The sequence below is a fragment of the Oryx dammah genome, unplaced genomic scaffold, assembly GCF_014754425.2.
Source record: "Oryx dammah isolate SB20612 unplaced genomic scaffold, SCBI_Odam_1.1 HiC_scaffold_5, whole genome shotgun sequence".
Lineage (NCBI taxonomy): Eukaryota > Metazoa > Chordata > Mammalia > Artiodactyla > Bovidae > Oryx > Oryx dammah.
In genome coordinates this window covers 91,732,918-91,750,083 of record NW_024070189.1, presented here as the reverse complement: position 1 = coordinate 91,750,083, position 17,166 = coordinate 91,732,918, and the positions used below count along the sequence as shown (strand labels likewise).

At 50.2% G+C, this 17,166-nt stretch overlaps 1 protein-coding gene across 3 annotated transcripts; it reads left to right on the top strand.

The window, feature by feature from the left end:
- Positions 1-1,877: 1,877 nt before the first annotated feature.
- SH2D3A (SH2 domain containing 3A) lies at positions 1,878-16,930 on the top strand. 3 transcript variants are annotated; one of them, XM_040242103.1, is made up of 11 exons: positions 1,878-1,973; positions 2,904-3,146; positions 5,751-5,887; positions 7,537-7,886; positions 8,330-8,406; positions 13,603-14,084; positions 14,215-14,330; positions 14,488-14,662; positions 14,746-14,857; positions 15,364-15,549; positions 16,347-16,930. In XM_040242103.1, exons 3-11 carry the CDS (start codon positions 5,819-5,821, stop codon positions 16,505-16,507), a joined length of 1,728 nt encoding a protein of 575 aa, XP_040098037.1. In that variant the 5' UTR covers positions 1,878-1,973; positions 2,904-3,146; positions 5,751-5,818; the 3' UTR covers positions 16,508-16,930. The 3 variants fall into 3 exon arrangements, with proteins under 3 accessions (XP_040098037.1, XP_040098036.1, XP_040098038.1); XM_040242102.1 differs by lacking the exon at positions 2,904-3,146; XM_040242104.1 differs by lacking the exons at positions 1,878-1,973; positions 2,904-3,146; positions 7,537-7,886 and having other exon boundaries at positions 5,835-5,887.
- Positions 16,931-17,166: the final 236 nt, after the last annotated feature.

Here is a 17,166-nt window from a genome sequence, read left to right as displayed (position 1 = left end):
GAAAGAAAGCTGAGCGCAGAAGAATTGATGCTTTTGAACTGTGGTGTTGAAGGAGACTCTTGACAGTCCTTTGGACTGCAAGGAGATCCAACCAGCCCATCCTAAAAGAAATCAGTCCTGAATATTCATTGGAAGGACTGATGCTGAAGCTGAAGCTCCAATGCCTTGGCCACCTGATGCGAAGAACTGACTCATTTGAAAAGACCCTGATGCTGGGAAAGATTGAAGGTGGGAGGAGAAGGGGACGACAGAGGATGAGATGGTTGGATGGCATCACCGACTCTACGGACATGAATTTGAGTAAGCCCAGTAGTTGGTGAGTGACAGTAAGGCCTGGCGTGCTGCAGTCCATGGGGTAGCTAAGAGTAGGACAAGACTGAGCAACTGAATTGAACTGCTGTCTTGAAGCTCTTATCATTAGCTGAAATCATGTGGTCTACAAGGTCTCTCTCCCCACCTCCACCCCTAGACTGGGAGTGTTCTCCTCAGCCCCCTCTATCTCTCACAAGCCCCCACCCCACCACTCCTGGGATTTTTAAATTATTGTAACCACCAGGGGGCGCTAGAAACCTTCATTGGATATAACCGAGCTGTGCACCAAAAGCAAGCTGGCCAAGGAAAAGACACTTCCTCAGCCTGAGACTGAAGTCTCTTCCATATTGGCAGGTGGGAAAGCCCAGCCTGGAAATTCCCAGATTTATGATTCTACAGACACCAAAACTTTCTTCCCCAGACATCCGTGACTCTTTGCGTCAATTTCCTCATCTGTAAAATGAGTGACAGCAAACTTCACTGTTTAGAAATAGAGTAGGGATCAGAGACGGTGGGGCTGCAAAGATCAGAGGAAGACAGGATAGAGCTCCAGGGCTCCAGGCTTGAATTCCACCTCGGCCAATCACAAGCTGAGTCAACCTTGGGCAAACTTGGGCTTAGTTGCCCCATGCCTCAGTTTCTGCATCTAGAAAATGGGGTGATGAAAATAGGACCCATCTTATTGAGAGGTCTATGTAAAAATAGAATTGTGGAGGCAGGGCAAACAAGTATACAGTAAGCACTTAATGAATGTTAGCTGCAGCTACTGCTTTCAGTTCTGTTGCTATTACTACGCACCCTCAAAAAACTTGGCCAGAGGGTCCTTATTTCTGGTTCCAGATCCCCCCCATACACCTTCCTCACGCTTGTCTCCAGGCAACAGGATGGAAGCCCCCTTCCTCTCCTTCCCTCCACCTAGGAAACCACCTGAATGTTTGCCCCCTACGTCCCGCCAGAGTCTAGATCAAGTCCAGCTGTCTGTTACTGGGAAAGACTGTCGTGTTTTCCCGCATCTCTCTCCACAAACCCGACACCCAATGTGGGGTTCCTTCCGAGAAACCCAGGGGGGCAGTCTGGAGGAAGCGTACTCTGCCACGTCACAGCCGCCACCACTCCCGGTCGTGTGAGACAGCCCGTAAGGGCCGCCCCGCCCCTGCCCGGAACAGAGGAGCTACGAGACATCCCTTGCCCCGTCGCAAAGGGTCAGGGGCTCTTAGGACCAGCCTGTGGCCTTAAGCGGAAACAAGGGACAGGGCTCTAAGGGCGGGACTAAAAGGGTGACTAGATGAGTGGGCGTGGTCAGCCTGAAGGGGCGGAGCAAGTTTAAGGGGGCGGGTCCACTAGTGGGAACGAGAGTTCCCCAGGGAGCGTGACCTACCGGAAGACGGATCATCCAAGGGGGCGTGGTTAGCGAAAAGAAAGTTTATAAGGGGCGGGGCGATAACAAGGGGCGGGGCGATGAGTTACAGAAGGAGAAAGGGCGGGGCCTGGAGGGGAGGGGTTTAAAGTGGGCGGGACCAGGTGATGGCGCTAGGTTCCCTTCGGGAGTGGCAGGGGAAGGCTGGACCTGGTTGGGGCGGGGAGGGAGGGGTCGGGAGACGCAGAGCCTCAGGCTTCCGCCTGGCCCCAAGTTCTTGCGAGCTCCGCGGGTCCCGGCCCAGGTGAGTGAGGGGCCCCAAGCAGAGCCAGGACCGGGAGATTTGTTGGGGGTAAGGAGTTCTCTTTTCCAGGTGAGGCCACCTGCTCTCTAGAAGAATCTCTGTCCACGCGCGTCCGCGAACGTAAAAGGGGTCACCTGATTGGGTCACTGTGCATCATACGTGTCCGTGTACCTGGGCGTCCTCCTCCAAGCGTATTTTCTCTGCAACATGGACAGCCTCCCTGCTTCCATGCCTGAGCAATGTTTTTAAACCACAAACCAGATCGTGCCCCTCTCACTTCCGTAGCTCCTCTTCCATCCCACCGAGACGAAAATTCGAGGTTCACCAGTTTCCTGCATCGTCTCTGCCTAACCTCACTGCTCTCCACTTTGCTTGCGGCTCACAGCATTGTCACACCTGCCTCCTTGACCACGTAAAACATAAAAAGCAAGAAGCTCTGCACCTTTGTCCTCCCTGTATACCCCTCACCCTTACTGCTCTTTCTTCACATCTTTGCTTAACTGTTTCCTCCCCTTACTGAGATCTCAGCTCCCAAGTCACTTCGTGACTACCTATTCATATTTAAGGTAGCCTCCCCCGGCCAGCCTCTCTTTACATCTCCCTGTCTTATCACCTTCGTTGTTCACTCTTAGACATTATCTTCTTCATTCCTCGTGCACTTATCTGTTTTGTGTGTCTCCTCCACCGGAGGGGCCTTGGTCTCATTCATCACTGTTTCTCCTTGGCACACAGTAACCATTCAACCAGTCAGTACTTTGCTCACGTTTGAGTCTCCGTGTCCACCTGTGTCCCTGTCTGGTGCAAGTGGCTGACCCCTGCAGGAGTATATGGTCGACAGAAAATGAATGATCCCCTCCCTTCTTTTCCCAAACTTGCCTCTCACCCACCTCCTCTCTTGATTTCTGCCCCCTTCCCCTCTCTCCTGCCCAGATACCCAGAAATTATTCCAAACGATGCAGGACAGGTGGATGACTTAATTGGCCTGTGGCCATCCTGTGACTACCCTGAGCTCCCCCTGAACAAACCAGAGTCAGTGATGCACCTTCATACCCACTAAGGGGCACGCAAGACAGAGGATGCTGGAGTCAGGGGACTCTTAAAACCAAGGCCAGGCCAGGCCCAGCTGACAAACAGGAAGTGCACAGGTATCCAGGAGACACACCTGGTATTCAGGTATGTGGCGCCTGGAGCCAAAGCTCTACTCAGCTCTCCGCCCCTTAAGCCACCTCAGACCAGTCTGGGAACTTCCTGCCCTTTCAGGCCATCAGCCCAGCTGACTCAGGTCCTAAAAATCTCCGTGCTTTTTCTCTGCAGACCTGGCCAGGCCCAGAAGGCCCTGGGGGTAGAGGAAGCAAGACACTTTCCCCACCATCACCTCCCGCTCCCTCTCCCCCTCTTCCCTCACTTCCAGAGCAGTTTTTTCACCAGATGCTTGAGAGACCTGGGGCCTGAGTCATGTGTGATGATCAAGGGGTCCTAGAGCGTCCATGTCCTAAGTTTGATCACAGTAATAAGGAAGTGGATCAGCTCCAAACTATGAAAACCTGCAGATGTCTATTTGCTGTTTGCTGACCTGTCTACAAAAATGTGACTTTTTAATGGGCTTCCCTGTTGGCTCAGAGGTTAAAGCATCTGCCTCTAATGTGGGAGACCTGGGATAGATCCCTGGGTCAGGAAGATCCCCTGGAGAAGGAAATGGCAACCCACTCCAGTGTTCTTGCCTGGAGAATCCCATGGACGGAGGAGCCTGGTGGGCTACAGTCCACAGGGTCGCAAAGAGTCGGACACAACTGAGCGACTTAACTTTAATGGTCTTTTAAAATGGGTTTCCCCCCTGGCTCAGTGGTAAATAATTCACTTGCAACCCAGGATTTGGCTGGAGACACAGTTTGATACCTGGGTCGCGAAGATCCCCTGGAGGAGAAAATGGCAACCCACTCCAGTATTCTTGCCTGGAGAATCCCATAGACAAAGAAGCCTGCCAGGCTACAGTCCATGGGATCACAAAGAGTCAGACACCATTGAGCAACTGAGCATACAAAATGACCTTATTGGAAAGCCACACACGTGTCAGACTTTTTTGTACAATCTAAAAATCCTTGAGTGTGCCTACAGATCACTGAAATGCTATGGGTTTTAGTAAATTTAATTCTCCCCAGCCTGGAATTTAGGCTGCAGTCCATGGGGATACTAAGAGTCAGACACAACTGAGTGACTTCACTTTAACTTTTCACTTTCATGCATTGGAGAAGGAAATGGCAACCCACTCCAGTGTTCTTGCCTGGAGAATCCCAGGGACAGCAGAGCCTGGTGGGCTGCCGTCTATGGGGTCTCACAGAGTCGGACATGACTGAAGCGACTTAGCAGCAGCAGCAGCAACAGCCTGGAATTTATTTCACCCCAAGAACCACCAGGCTTGAGACTTCCCCAGTGCTCCGGTGGCTCTGCTCTCCCAATGCAGGAGGCCTGGGTTCCATCCCTGGTCAGGGAATTAGATCCCACATGCCAGAACTAAGAGTTCTCATGCCACAACTAAGACTCAGTGGAGCCAAATAAATAAATTAAATTAAAAAAAAAAATTTAAAGAAAGAACCACCTGACTTGGCCCCTTAAAATCCTCCCAACCTTTACTCACGCCCAAGACCTTCCTAGGTCACCCTATAAAAAAATCTTGACTCCACTGCTTCAGTCTTCATATCTGATCCCTTATTTCATTTTTCCCCTTAGTTCTCTCTGATCTATTTTAGGCTTCCTTTTCTACTCACTGATTTTCCTAATCTGTCTTCTCAGCTAGAAGATGCCTAAGAGCAGGAATCTTGGTCTGTGTTGTTCACAGCTAGGTCTCTAGTGCCTAGAAGGGGTGCCCCCATAAATATTCTTTTGAGTTAATTTAATTAAATTTCTATAAAACATAGCACTATGTCATCTGCATTAAAAATTGCATTACATTTGAGATCATTGTCTTCTTCCTTCGCAAGAATCCCAGTGAACTTGCATGACTGTTTTCATGAAATCACAGCCTATTCTAAATTAAAGTTAGGGACTTCCCTGGCGGTCTAGTGGTTAAGACTCCGCACTTCCAAAGCAGGGGGTGCCAGTTTGATCCCTGGTAGGGGAACTAAGACCCCAGATGCTGCATGGCACAACCAAAAAATAAATTAATCAAAAATAATAAATTAAATTTATTCATTTCATGCTTAGTCGCTCAGTCATGTCTGACTCTTTGCAACCCTTTGGACTGTAGTCTTCCTGGCTCCTCTGTCATGGGATTTTTCAGGCAAGAATACTGGAATGGGTTGCCATTTCCCACTCCAGGGGATCTTCATGACCCAGGGATTGAACCCACGTCTCCTGTGTCACCTGCATTGCAGGTGGCTGCTTTACCCACTGAGCCATCCAGGAAGCCCCAAAGTTACTCATAGCTTGAATTTAATCTGATATATATATCAAATATAACTCATATAATTTTAATTAAAAATATATAATCTGACTATGGGTAACTTCTTTAATTTAATATAAATATATATTAACATATATTTTAAATATATTTATATTTAGAATATACAATACACAAATGTTATATGTAAATATTTAAATACATTTATATATAATTATATAAACATGCTGTATATTGAAATATAATATATATATACCTATACAGAGAGCATTGCATTTTATGGCTTGATAAGATGTGGGCTGTTGTCTTCAAAATATGAGGAACATGAAAGGGCTGACCAAGCCATTCAGGAAGCAAGAATAATTATTCCTGTTTTACAGATGAGGAAGACTGAGGCCTGTTGGAAGTACAAAGCACAGCCCCTGCACCCTCTGCCCCCAAGAGCTCCATGCAGGTGCTACAAGATGGAGAGGACTTTGTGGGCCAACCCTGGTACCACGGCCCCCTGTCCCGCCAGGTACCGCTGCCTCTCACAGGACCACATACCATCTGATGGGGAGTCTCACTCACCTTTGACTTACTGGGGACTCCTGGGTCCCAGATAAGGGCCTTAGGGTCAAGATCTATCAGAAAGAATGGCTTGAGGGCTGAGGATTGTTTTGCAACTTGGTCTGTGTCGGATGGCACTTCTTATCTTTAAATTATCACTTCCTTTGGGATGGTGTTGAAGGTGACAGGAGTTAAAGAGGGTACTAATGACTCCGCAAACCACCCTTTGGCCCTACTTATCTCTCTGTCTCTCTCTGTATCCCAGGTCACCTGTGGCTGCCATGGTCCCATCTCCCTCTCAATTCAAAACACCTCACTCTCATCTCCAACTTAGGAGTCACCTTCAGGAGTCCCAGGACCTTAGACATCTAATCAAATCATGAGAGGCAGTGTAGCTTAATGGTGAATACCCCACACTTTAGCCACAAGCAGCCTGAGTTCAAATCCTATCCCTACAACTTATGTTGGATGTAAAATAGGCAGTGGCACCCCACTCCAGTACTCTTGCCTGGAAAATCCCATGGACAGAGGGCCTGGTGGGCTGCAGTCCATGGGGTCGCTAAGAGTCGGACACGACTGAGGGACTTCACTTTCACTTTTCACTTTCATTCATTGGAGAAGGAAATGACAACCCACTCCAGTGTTCTTGCCTGGAGAATCCCAGGGACAGGGGAGCCTGGTGGGCTGCCATCTATGGGGTCGCACAGAGTCAGACATGACTGAAGCGACTTAGCAGCAGCAGGAGCAGAGCAAGGTACTTGATGTCTCTGGGCCTCTGTTTCCCCATCTGTAAAATGGGCATAATAGTACCTCTCTTATCCTTGGTAAAGGATGAAGTGAGTTCATACATTTTACACTTAAAACAATACCTGGCATATAATAAGGGCCATACAAGTGTCCTTTGCACATATTGTCCAGCCCCCAGCCTCCATTAGCAGCTCTGCTTTGCCCCTCTATGATGTTGTGGCCCTCAGGCCCTGTTTTCAGCCACCATAGCTGGCATGATAGTGCTCTATTTTTATAAAGGTGAATTTCAAGGCCATGGTCTGTTTGGAAGAACCTAGCAAATGGTTTTTCTGAATGCCACATTTGCATAAGAAACTCAGCACATGTCATCAGGTTGGAACTTGCATTAGTCAGCATCAGCTAGTGGCTGTAACAAACATTCCCATGCTGTCAACGACTCCATCGACATTTAAGGACTAGTTCATGTCACAGTCTTAAGAGGATGCAGAGCTTCAAAAGGAGTCAGACCCAAGCCCTTTCAGTCTTCTGCCCCCGCCCCGCCCCAAGGGCTCTAGGGGCATCAACTGACAGATTCAGGAAGAAACCTGTAGGACTCTGCTAGACTTATTTCATGGGCCGGGTCTGACCGGTCCCCACAGCACTCCTCCCACATCCCATTGGTCAGATCTTGTCACACGACAGTTAACCGCAAAGGAGCCTGGGAAGTGTAGTGCGGAAGTATTTCCACTAGACAAGAAGAAATTGTTTGGTTCAAAACTACCCAGTCTCTGGGGTGGCTTTTCTTGGGTCGGAGGGAAGGGTCGGGAGTCTCCATTAATTACTGATACGTGCTCATGCATAAACCCTTGCCCCCCAATCCTCCATCCTCAGAAGGCTGAGGACCTTCTCCAGCAAGATGGTGACTTCTTAGTTCGTGCGTCCAAGTCCCGTGGGGGCCACCCTGTGATCTCTTGCCGCTGGCGGGGCTCAGCCCTGCACTTCGAGGTGCTTCGTGTGGCCCTGAGGCCCCGGCCAGGTCGGCCCACAGCCCTCTTTCAGCTAGAGGATGAGCGTTTCCCCAGCCTGCCTGCCCTGGTTCGCAGCTATGTGATTGGCCAGCGTCCGTTGTCCCAAGCCACAGGGGCTGTGGCCTCCAGGCCAGTGCCACGGCAAGGACTAATTCGACGCAGCTTTAGTGAGGACATCCTTCCAGACGGCCTGGCTCGCACAGAGCCGCTCAGGTATTCACAGGCTCTCTAAATCCCGAAGACACCCAAGGACCGCCGCCCCACTAACCACCGCCCCCCCGCCGCCCCCAGGGTTCTCCACCACTGTTCCTGTGTGTTCCAATAGTGGACAGCTCTGTCCACTATTGACATTTGTGGCCAGAATATTCTTGGTTGTGGGGGCGGCCATCCTGTGCATTGCAGGCTGTTGAACGGCATCCCCGGTCTCTTATCTACTAGATGCCAGTAGAATGCTCTGCACCCCTCCCCTTAGTTGTGACAACCAAAACATATCTCCTGACATTGCCAAGTGTTCCCTGGGGTTAGCAAGCACCCTGGGGGATCCCTTGGTTCTGAGTGATGGGATGTAAGGTTTTCTGGGCATTGGTGGAGGCTATATGCTATCTAACTATCTGCTCGGAGTAGAACAACATGTCTCCCTTATCTCTGTCCCCCAGGGATAGGAAGCGGAGTGATAGTCAGCCCGCAGGTTTGGAGCATATGTGGCGGCCACCAGAAGACTCTCCTGGACCAGGTAAAGGGTCTTCCAGGATAGGACATAGCTCCGAAATTCCTCTGCAATGCACTATCCAAGTGACACTGGGCAGGTGACAACCTGCTGGGAAAAAAGGATGGTGATGCTCTCAGTGTTGTCACAGTGACTAAAACACACACGGGAACTCTGTAGGTGCTTAAAAGTATGGGTTTACAATCATTCCAAGAAACCCTCCACGCTCTAACCATAGCTAACCTCTCCAATAATTCCATCCCTCACCCCCTGTTCACTCTGGCCACAAGACTTCCTTTCAGTTGCTGGTTGTTGCTGTTGTTCAGTTTGCTGGAAGCTTGTACATTTGTTCCTGCCTCAGGACCTTTGCACTTGCTGGTCTCATCTTTGGAAAGCTCATTCCCTAACCTTTACCTGACTGTTTCTCATCTAACAGGAGTTCCTCAAAGCAGCTAACCCTGACCATCCTACATAAAGGAGGAGTTCCCCTTGTGCCCTGACTGGCCTGTCGTCTCCCATTCAACACGAGCCCTCACTGTGTGTGTCAGACACAATACTAAGTACTGAGATGCATCAATGAACAAGAAAGACAAAGATCCCTGCTCAAGTGGAGCCAACATCCTATTAGAGAATGAAGGACCATGAACAACAGAAACGAGTCAATTTGTTGTTGTTGTTCAGTTGCCAAGTCGTGTCCACTCTGTGATTCCATGGATACAGCACACCAAGCTTTCCTGTCCTTCACTATCTCCCAGAGTTTGCTCAAATTCTTGTCCATTGATTCAGTGATGCTCTCTAACCATCTCATCCTCTGTCACCCCCTTCTCCTTTTGCCTTCAATCTTTACCAGCACCAAGGTCTTTTCCAATGAGTTGGCTCTTCCCATTAAGTGGCCAGAGCATTGGAGTTTCAGCTTTAGCATCAGTCTTTCCAATGATTATTCAGGGTTGATTTCATTTAGGATTGACTGGTTTGATCTTCTTGCTGTCCAAGGGACTCTCAAGAGTCTTCTCTAACACCACAATTTGAAAGCATCAATTATTTGGCACTCAGCCTTCTTTATGATGCAACTCTCACATCCATACATGACTACTGGAAAAATCATAGCTTTGACAATACAGACCTTTGTCAGCAAAGTGATGTCTCTGCTTTGTAATATGCTGTCTAAATTTGTCATAGCTTTCCTTCTGAGGAACAAGCTTCTTTTAATTTCATAGCTGCAGTCACCATCCACAGTGATTTTGAAGTCCAAGAAAATAAAATCTGTCACTCCTTCCAATTTTTCCCCTGCTGTTTGCCATGAAGTGATGGAACCAAATGCCATGATGTTTGTTTTTTGAATGTTGAGTTTTAAGCCAGCTTTTTCATCCTCCTCTTTCACCCTCATCAAGAGGCTCTTTAGTTCCTCTTCACTTTCTGCCATTAGAATGGCATCATCTGCATATCTGAGGTTGTTGATATTTTGCCCAGCATTCTTGATTCCAGCGTGTAATTCATCTGGCCCAGCATTTCACATGATGTACTATGCATATAAGTTAAATAAACAGGGTGACAATATACAGCCTTGTCTCACTCCTTTCCCAATTTTGAACCACTTTCAATAAGATTCTAACTGTTGCTTCTTGTCCAGCATACGGGTTTTTCAGGAGACAGGTAAGGTGGTCTGGTATTCCTGCTTTTTAAAGAGCTTTCCACAATTTCTTGTGTTCCACACAGTCAAAGGCTTTAACATAGTCAATAAAGCAGAAGTAGATGTTTTTCTGGAATTCCCTAGCTTTGTCTATGACCCAACGAATGTTGGCGATTTAATCTCTGGTTCCTCTGCCTTTTCTAAACTCAGATTTTATATCTAGAAGTTCTAAGTTCACACACTGCTGAAGCCTAGCTTGAAGGATTTTGAGCATAACCTTACTACCATGCGAAATGAGTGAAATTGTATTGTAATTTGAACATTCTTAGAGAAGGAAATAACAACCCACTCCTCTAGTATTCTTGCCTGGAGAATCCCAAGGACAGAGGAGCCTGGCAGGCTACAGTCCACGGGGTCACAAAGAGTTGGATGCGACTGAGCAACTTCACTTTTGAACATTCTTTGGCATTGCCCTTGGAGAAGGCAATGGCAACCCACTCCAGTACTCCTGCCTGGAAAATCCCATGGACGGAGGAGCCCAGTAGGCTTCAGTCCATGGGGTCACTAAGAGTCAGATAGGACTGAGCAACTTCACTTTCACTTTTCACTTTCATGCATTGGAGAAGGAAATGGCAACCCACTCCAGTGTTCTGGCCTGGAGAATCCCAGGGACAGCATAGCCTGGTGGACTGCTATCTATGGGGTCTCACAGAGTTGGACACGACTGAAGTGACTTAGCAGTAGCAGCTGGTATTGCCCTTCTCTGGGACTGGAATGAAAACTAACCTTTTCCAGTCCTGTGGCCACTGCTGAGTTTTCCAAATTTGCTAATATATTGAGTACAGCACTTTAACAGCATCATCTTTTAGGATTTGAAATAGCTCAGTTGGAATTCCATCACCTCCACCAGCTTTGTTTGTAGTAATGCTTCCTAAGGCCCACTTGACTTCACACTCCAGGATGTCAGGCTCTAGGTGAGTGACCACACCATCGTGGTTACCGATGTCATTAAGACCTTTTTTTGTATAGCTCTCCTGTGTATTCTTGCCACCTCTTCTTAATAGCTTCTGCTTCGCTTAGGTCCTTACCGTTTCTGTCCTTTATCGTGCCATTCTTGCATGAGATGTTCCCTTGATATCTCAATTTTCTTGAAGAGATCTCTAGTCTTTCCCATCCTATTGTTTTCCTCTATTTCTTTGCATTGTTCATTGAAGAAGGCCTTCTTGTCTCTCCTTGCTGTTCTCTGGAACTCTGCATTCAGTTGGGTATACCTTTCCCTTTCTCCCTTGCTTTTCACTTCTCTTCTTTCCTTGCTGTTTGTAAAGCCTCCTCAGACAACCATTTTGCCTTCTTGCATTTCTTTTTCTTTGGGATGGTTATGGTTACTGCCTCCTGTACAATGTTACAAACCTCTGTCCATAGCTTTTCAGATACTCTTGTCTATCAGATTTAATCCCTTGAATCTGTTTGTCACTTCCACTGCATAATCATAAGGGATTTGATCTAGGTCATACCTGAATGGCCTAGTGTTTTTCCCCTACTTTCTCCAATTTAAGATTGAATTCTGCAATAAGGAGTTGATGATTTGAGCCACAGTGAGGTCTAGGTCTTGTTTTTGCTGACTGTATAGAGTTTCTTCATCTTCTGCTGCAAAGAATATAATCAATCTGATTTCCATATTGACCATTTGGTGATATCTATGTGTAGAGTCGTCTCTTGTGTAGTTGGAAAAAGGTTTGCTGTGACCAGCGTATTCTCTTGACAAATCTCTGTTAGCCTTTTCCCTGCTTCATTTTGTACTCCAAGGCCAGACTTTCTTGTTATTCCAGGTATCGCTTGACTTCCTACTTTGCAACCCCCTATGATGAAAGAACATCTTTTTTGGTGTTAGTTCTAGAAGGTCTTGTAGGTCTTCATAGAATGGTTCAACTCCATCTTCTCCGGCATTAGAGGTTGGAGCATAGATTTGAATTACTGTGATGTTGAATAGTTTGCCTTGGAAATGAACCAAAATCATTCTGTCATTTTTGTGATTGCACCCAAGTGCTGTGTTTCAGAATGTTTTGTTGACTGTGAGGGCTACTCCATTTCTTCTAAAGGATTCTTGCCCACAGTAGTAGATAACGGTCATATGAATTAAATTTGCCCATTCCTGTCCATTTGAGTTCACTGATCCCTAAAATGTCAATGTTTACTCTTGCCGTCTCCTGCTTGACCACATCCAATTTACCTTGACTCATGGTGTGCTTCAGTTCCTAGGGTCACAGAGTTGGACACACCTTAGCGACTGAACAGCAACAGCAAATGGATCTAACATTCCAGGTTCTTATACAATATTGTTCTTTACATCACTGAGGTTTACTTTCACCTCCAGACACATCCACAACTGAGCACCATTTCCCCTCTGGCCCAGCTGTTTCATTCTTTCTGGAGCTATTAATGATTACCCTCCACTCTTCCCCAGTAGCATATTGGATACCTTCTGACCTGAGGGGCTTATCTTCCAGTGTCATATCTTTTTGCCTTTTCATACTGTTCATGGGGTTCTAACGGCAAGAATACTGGGGTGGTTTGCCATTCCCTCCTCCAGTGAACCACTTTTTGTGATAACTCTTTACTGTGACCCATCTATCTTGGGTGGCCCTACATGGCACAGCTCATAGCTTCATTGAGTTATGCAAGCCCCTTTGCCATGACAAGGCTGTGATCCATGAAGGGGAATCAATTATGCTTTGGGTTAAAAATTAAAAGTAGGACAGAGGAAGGAGTATTACAGTTTTTAGTAATAGTTAGGAAATTTTTTCATGGAGAAATATTTGAAGGAGATGAGGGAGGGAACAATGTGGATAATGGGGTGAGAGTGGCCCAGACAGAGAGAACAGTCAGTGCAAAGGAACTAGAACCAGAACAAGAGTCTGAACTGTTCACTGAACCAAAAAGAAGTGAGTGCAGCAGAAACAGTGGGAGTGAGAGGGAAGTCGGAGAGAGATCAGGCTCACATTGTGAGAGCTTTGAGGGCTAACAAGAGGACTTTGATCCTTATTCAGAGTGAGATGGGAACATTAGGGAGGTTTTAAACCCCCATAACAGGGTCGACGTAAATGTTTAGTAGATACAGTCTCCCAAAAGTCTGTGTGCAGTTTTAAGTTAATAACCTCAGAAGTTATTACCACAAACTTAGTTAACAACCACAAACTCAACAGAAGACATCATTCAAAAGTTTGATAAATTCACTTTCTTTGAGGCATATGTAACTTTGTGAATTTTGAGTGACATATTTTTTTTATTTTAATTTTGTGTGGTCAATGCTTACCATCCTCAATCAGAGAAGCAAAAAGAAGAGTTCAGACTTAAAATGTAGTATTCAGAATTGGCAGAACTACATCCATGTCAGAGAAAGTTCATTTTCAGACCATTGATAGGTATCTAGCATTGATGTTGATGAAGCTGTTCAGCTTCAAAGCTGCAACAAGGTAATTTAGGATACCTGGTTATTGGCTGAATGAGTGCAGGAACCAGAAGGTTGGTAGCTCAGGAAGCCATCACCCCAGCCAGCTGTGTACTTCTTTCTCCCCTTCTTGTATGACCCCCAGGAGCCTCCACTGTACCTGCATCTGGCCTGCCTCGGACAGGTAGTGACCCCGTGATACTAAAGACCCCAGTTCCCTTGGGGTCCGTTGCTGACAGTCTCAGGGCCTCTGATGGGCAGCTTCATGCCAAGGCCCCAACCAAGCCACCTCGAACATCCTCATTGCTACTGTCTGATGCCTCCGGACGCCCCCCGACGTACTGTGAGCTGGTGCCCCGAGTGCTCAGGGTCCAAGGACCGCCCCCTGGCCACAGCTGCCCAGAGTCAGAGGTGCCCTGGTGGGAAGCCGAGGAGGAGAAAGAGGAGGACAGATGTTTTGCAAGACCGCAGGCTGAGGTCTCTTTCTGTCTCCCTGACACCCCCTCCTGCCTGCTGGGCTCCCAGAATCGGCCTCTGGAAACCGAAGTCCTGCATACTCTCCGTGGCCTGTTCCTGGAACACCATCCTGGGAGCACAGCTCTCCACCTGCTATTGGTAGACTGCCAGGTGGGTCCCCTACCAGGTTTCCCTCCCCGGGCAGGGCCTGAAGCCAGGGCATGACCCAACCCCACCTCACACCCATAGACTCACTCTGCTCCTTTAACGGCCCTACTCTTACCCCGACCCCCATCGCCAGGCCACAGGCGTCCTGGGAGTGACCAAGGCTCAGCGGGGCGCCATGGGGGTCGCCTCTGGTCTGGAGCTGCTCACACTTCCCCACGGGCATCGCTTGAGGTTGGAATTGCTGGAGAGGTGAGCCAGCCACCTGAAATCCCCAGGGTCTTCAAACCTCCTCCCATTCCCGGTTCCCCAGGGAGGAGAGGAATGGGCAATGCCGCCGACTGTCCCTCCTCACCCCCACATCGCAAACCTCCCCACTGCCCCCAGACCGTGCTCTCCGCCTCTACAGGCTCGAGACGCTGGCATTGGCGGGGGCGCTGGCAGTGCTGGGCTGCGCAGGGCCGCTGGAAGAACGCGCGGCCGCCCTGAGGGGCCTGGTGGAGCTGGCCGTGGCGCTGCGGCCAGGGGCGGTGGGTGACCTGCCCGGACTGGCCGCGGTGATGGGCGCCTTGCTCATGCCCCAGGTGCGTGGGAAGCAAGGGAGGAGGCCGAAGTGCAAGTGACGGGGAAGAGTGGAAGGAAGGAGTGCTCAGGTCTCTTCCTCCAGGTGTCGCGTTTGGAACGCACGTGGCGCCACCTGCGAAGGAGCCACACGGAGGCTGCACTGGCCTTTGAGCAGGAGCTGAAGCCGCTGATGAGATCGCTAAATGAGGGCGCCGGTGAGTGGCGGCTTTCGAGGAGTGATAACCCTAACCAGAATTTGGATTCAGCCCTAAGCCCCGCCCGCCCGTGTCTTAGTCCCCGCCCCTGGGTCGCTTCTAGGCCACGCCCCCTGCCTAGGCCCGGCCCCTGACTCACATCCAGCAATGCGCTAGGCTCTGGCCTACCGGTCTCGCGCCTAATCCTTGCTTCTGTCTCGGGCTCCACCTTGGCCGTACGAGCCGCCTGCTCTTTCGGTCCTAGGCTCCGCCCCTTAATCGAGGCCCCCGCCCTCCACGCGAGACTCTGCCCTGGACCCAACCCCTGGGCGGGCCTGTTCTAGGCTCCGCCCCGGCTCTAGGCCCCACCCTTGTCCTCCTCCGGTCCGGGCTCGATCCTCGGTGTCTGACTCAAACCCCACACGCTGCCCTGTCCTAGGGTGCCCTGGCCCCAGAATATGTTGCGTCCTCTTCACCCTAGGACCTGCACCCCGCCCCTAGCTCAGCCCAGACCCTTCCCCCAACAGGACCCAGCGATCCCGGCGAGGTGGCGCTGCCGCACGTGGCACCCGCGGCGCGCCTGCTGGAGGGTGAGGAACTCCCGGGGCCCTTGGACGAGAGCTGCGAGCGGCTGCTGAGCACCCTGCACCGGGCGCGTCAGACGGCCCGGGACGCGCCCAGATTCCGCGAGGCGGCGGCGCGGCGCCTGCGAGGTGAGCGCCTCCCCTTCGAGGGGTTGCCCGAGGATCCCCACTTTAGAAACAACCTGCATGCTCCAGCGCGGTAACCTCCAAACCCACCGGGCCGGAGACTAGACTCGTCTCACGCCTCCCAGAGTCCCACCCAAACTGGGCGGGCCCGGGTCCCAGGGGTGTTCCCACCTCCACACACGCCACCGCCCCCTGCACCGTTGATGGGCACAGCGCCCTCTGCCCCTCGGAGCCACGCCCACAGGGCCCCACCCCTACTCTCCCACCTGCGAAGGCCCTACCCTCAGAGGGTCTCAATTCCCCGCAGGAATGCGCAGCTCCCTCCAAAATGACTGACCATCACTCTGGCAAAATAGCGCCCCCACTGTACTCAGAACCACACTTCTGTCCTGGGGCAGCCCTGCCTCCGGAATCCCCCACCCAGGGGGTTCCTTAAGACCCTTCTCCTTCCAACGTGGCCCAACCTCCTTTTCCCAAGTTTGTTACGCAGGGTGGCTCAAATTCCACCCTCAAGGCAGCTCCATCTCCAGATTCAAGCCCTAAAGCAGGGGGCGCCCTGATGTGGCCTCTGGAACGGACTGGCCCCCATGCACCCTGGCAGAGCCCGCATCGACCAAGCCCGTCAGCCACCCCCCCACCCTCACTCCTGCAGACCTCTCCCCAGCTAACCCTGCCCGGTTGTTCATATAATCTGGGGCAGAGTCCCTCCTGGGTCAAAGTCCAGAGGGAACCAGGCAGGTGTGGGAGGAGCAAGGCAGGTGCCTGGGCCCCACCCCCAGCTCACCTGGCCTCGCCTCCAGGATTCCGGCCCAACCCAGCGCTGACAGAGGCCCTGACCACTGGCTTCTTGAGGAGGTTGCTCTGGGGGAGCCGAGGGGCTGGGGCACCATGGGCCACACGACTCGAGAAGTTCCAACGTGTCCTCAGCATCCTCTCGCAGCGCCTGGAGCCTGACCCTTGAAAGCATAAACCCTCTTCTCATGCTGGGATACCGAAGCATCTGGAGACCCCTGATGGACACCAAGAAAGCTGCCCGTTTCTTCACCCAGCCAAATGCAGTGGGGACCTGCACCCTGCCCCACAGAAGGAGCGGACTCGTTTGCAAGCACCCACCTTGCACCCTAAAAAGGCATGTGGATCCTGGGAGTGGGCAGCTCCTGCCTTACACTAGAAGACCCGGATGTCTGGAGGCTCTGCACACCCCACCCCACCCCTACCCCTCAAGTGGTGAACGTATGTCTCTTAATGTTAAAGATAACTTGAAGATCTGTCTGTAAGAGGCCAGAGTTCAAGTGTTTTAAAAGCTGTGTGACTTTTATCAGATCACTTGACCTCTCTGTGCCCAGTTTCAATATAAAAGTGAGACTGTACTTTCTAAGGGTTATCATAGGGATGAAAACTCAATGTTTGAATGAGCTCCTAGGTGGAGAATGCCTGGCACACAGTAGGTGCTCAGCAGATGTGAGCTGCAGGGAACACCAAAGGGGTGACATCCAGCACCCTCCTCCCTACCGGAGTCACAGACAAACACTCGACTCCCAGCAAGGGGCAGAGTTTATCCAAGGTGTACCCAGGTTCATTGCCACTTCCTCATTCCCCGCGTGGCCCTTAAGGAGGGTG

What these genes read in the sequence shown, in the direction of transcription:
- SH2D3A (XM_040242102.1), top strand. Translation starts at nt 5,819, where the DNA reads ATGCAGGTGCTACAAGATGGAGAGGACTTTGTGGGCCAACCCTGGTAC. An exon ending in ACGGCCCCCTGTCCCGCCAG is followed by an intron (nt 5,888 to 7,536) that starts GTACCGCTGCCT and finishes CTCCATCCTCAG; the next exon opens with AAGGCTGAGGACCTTCTCCA. An exon ending in ATCGCTAAATGAGGGCGCCG is followed by an intron (nt 14,858 to 15,363) that starts GTGAGTGGCGGC and finishes TTCCCCCAACAG; the next exon opens with GACCCAGCGATCCCGGCGAG.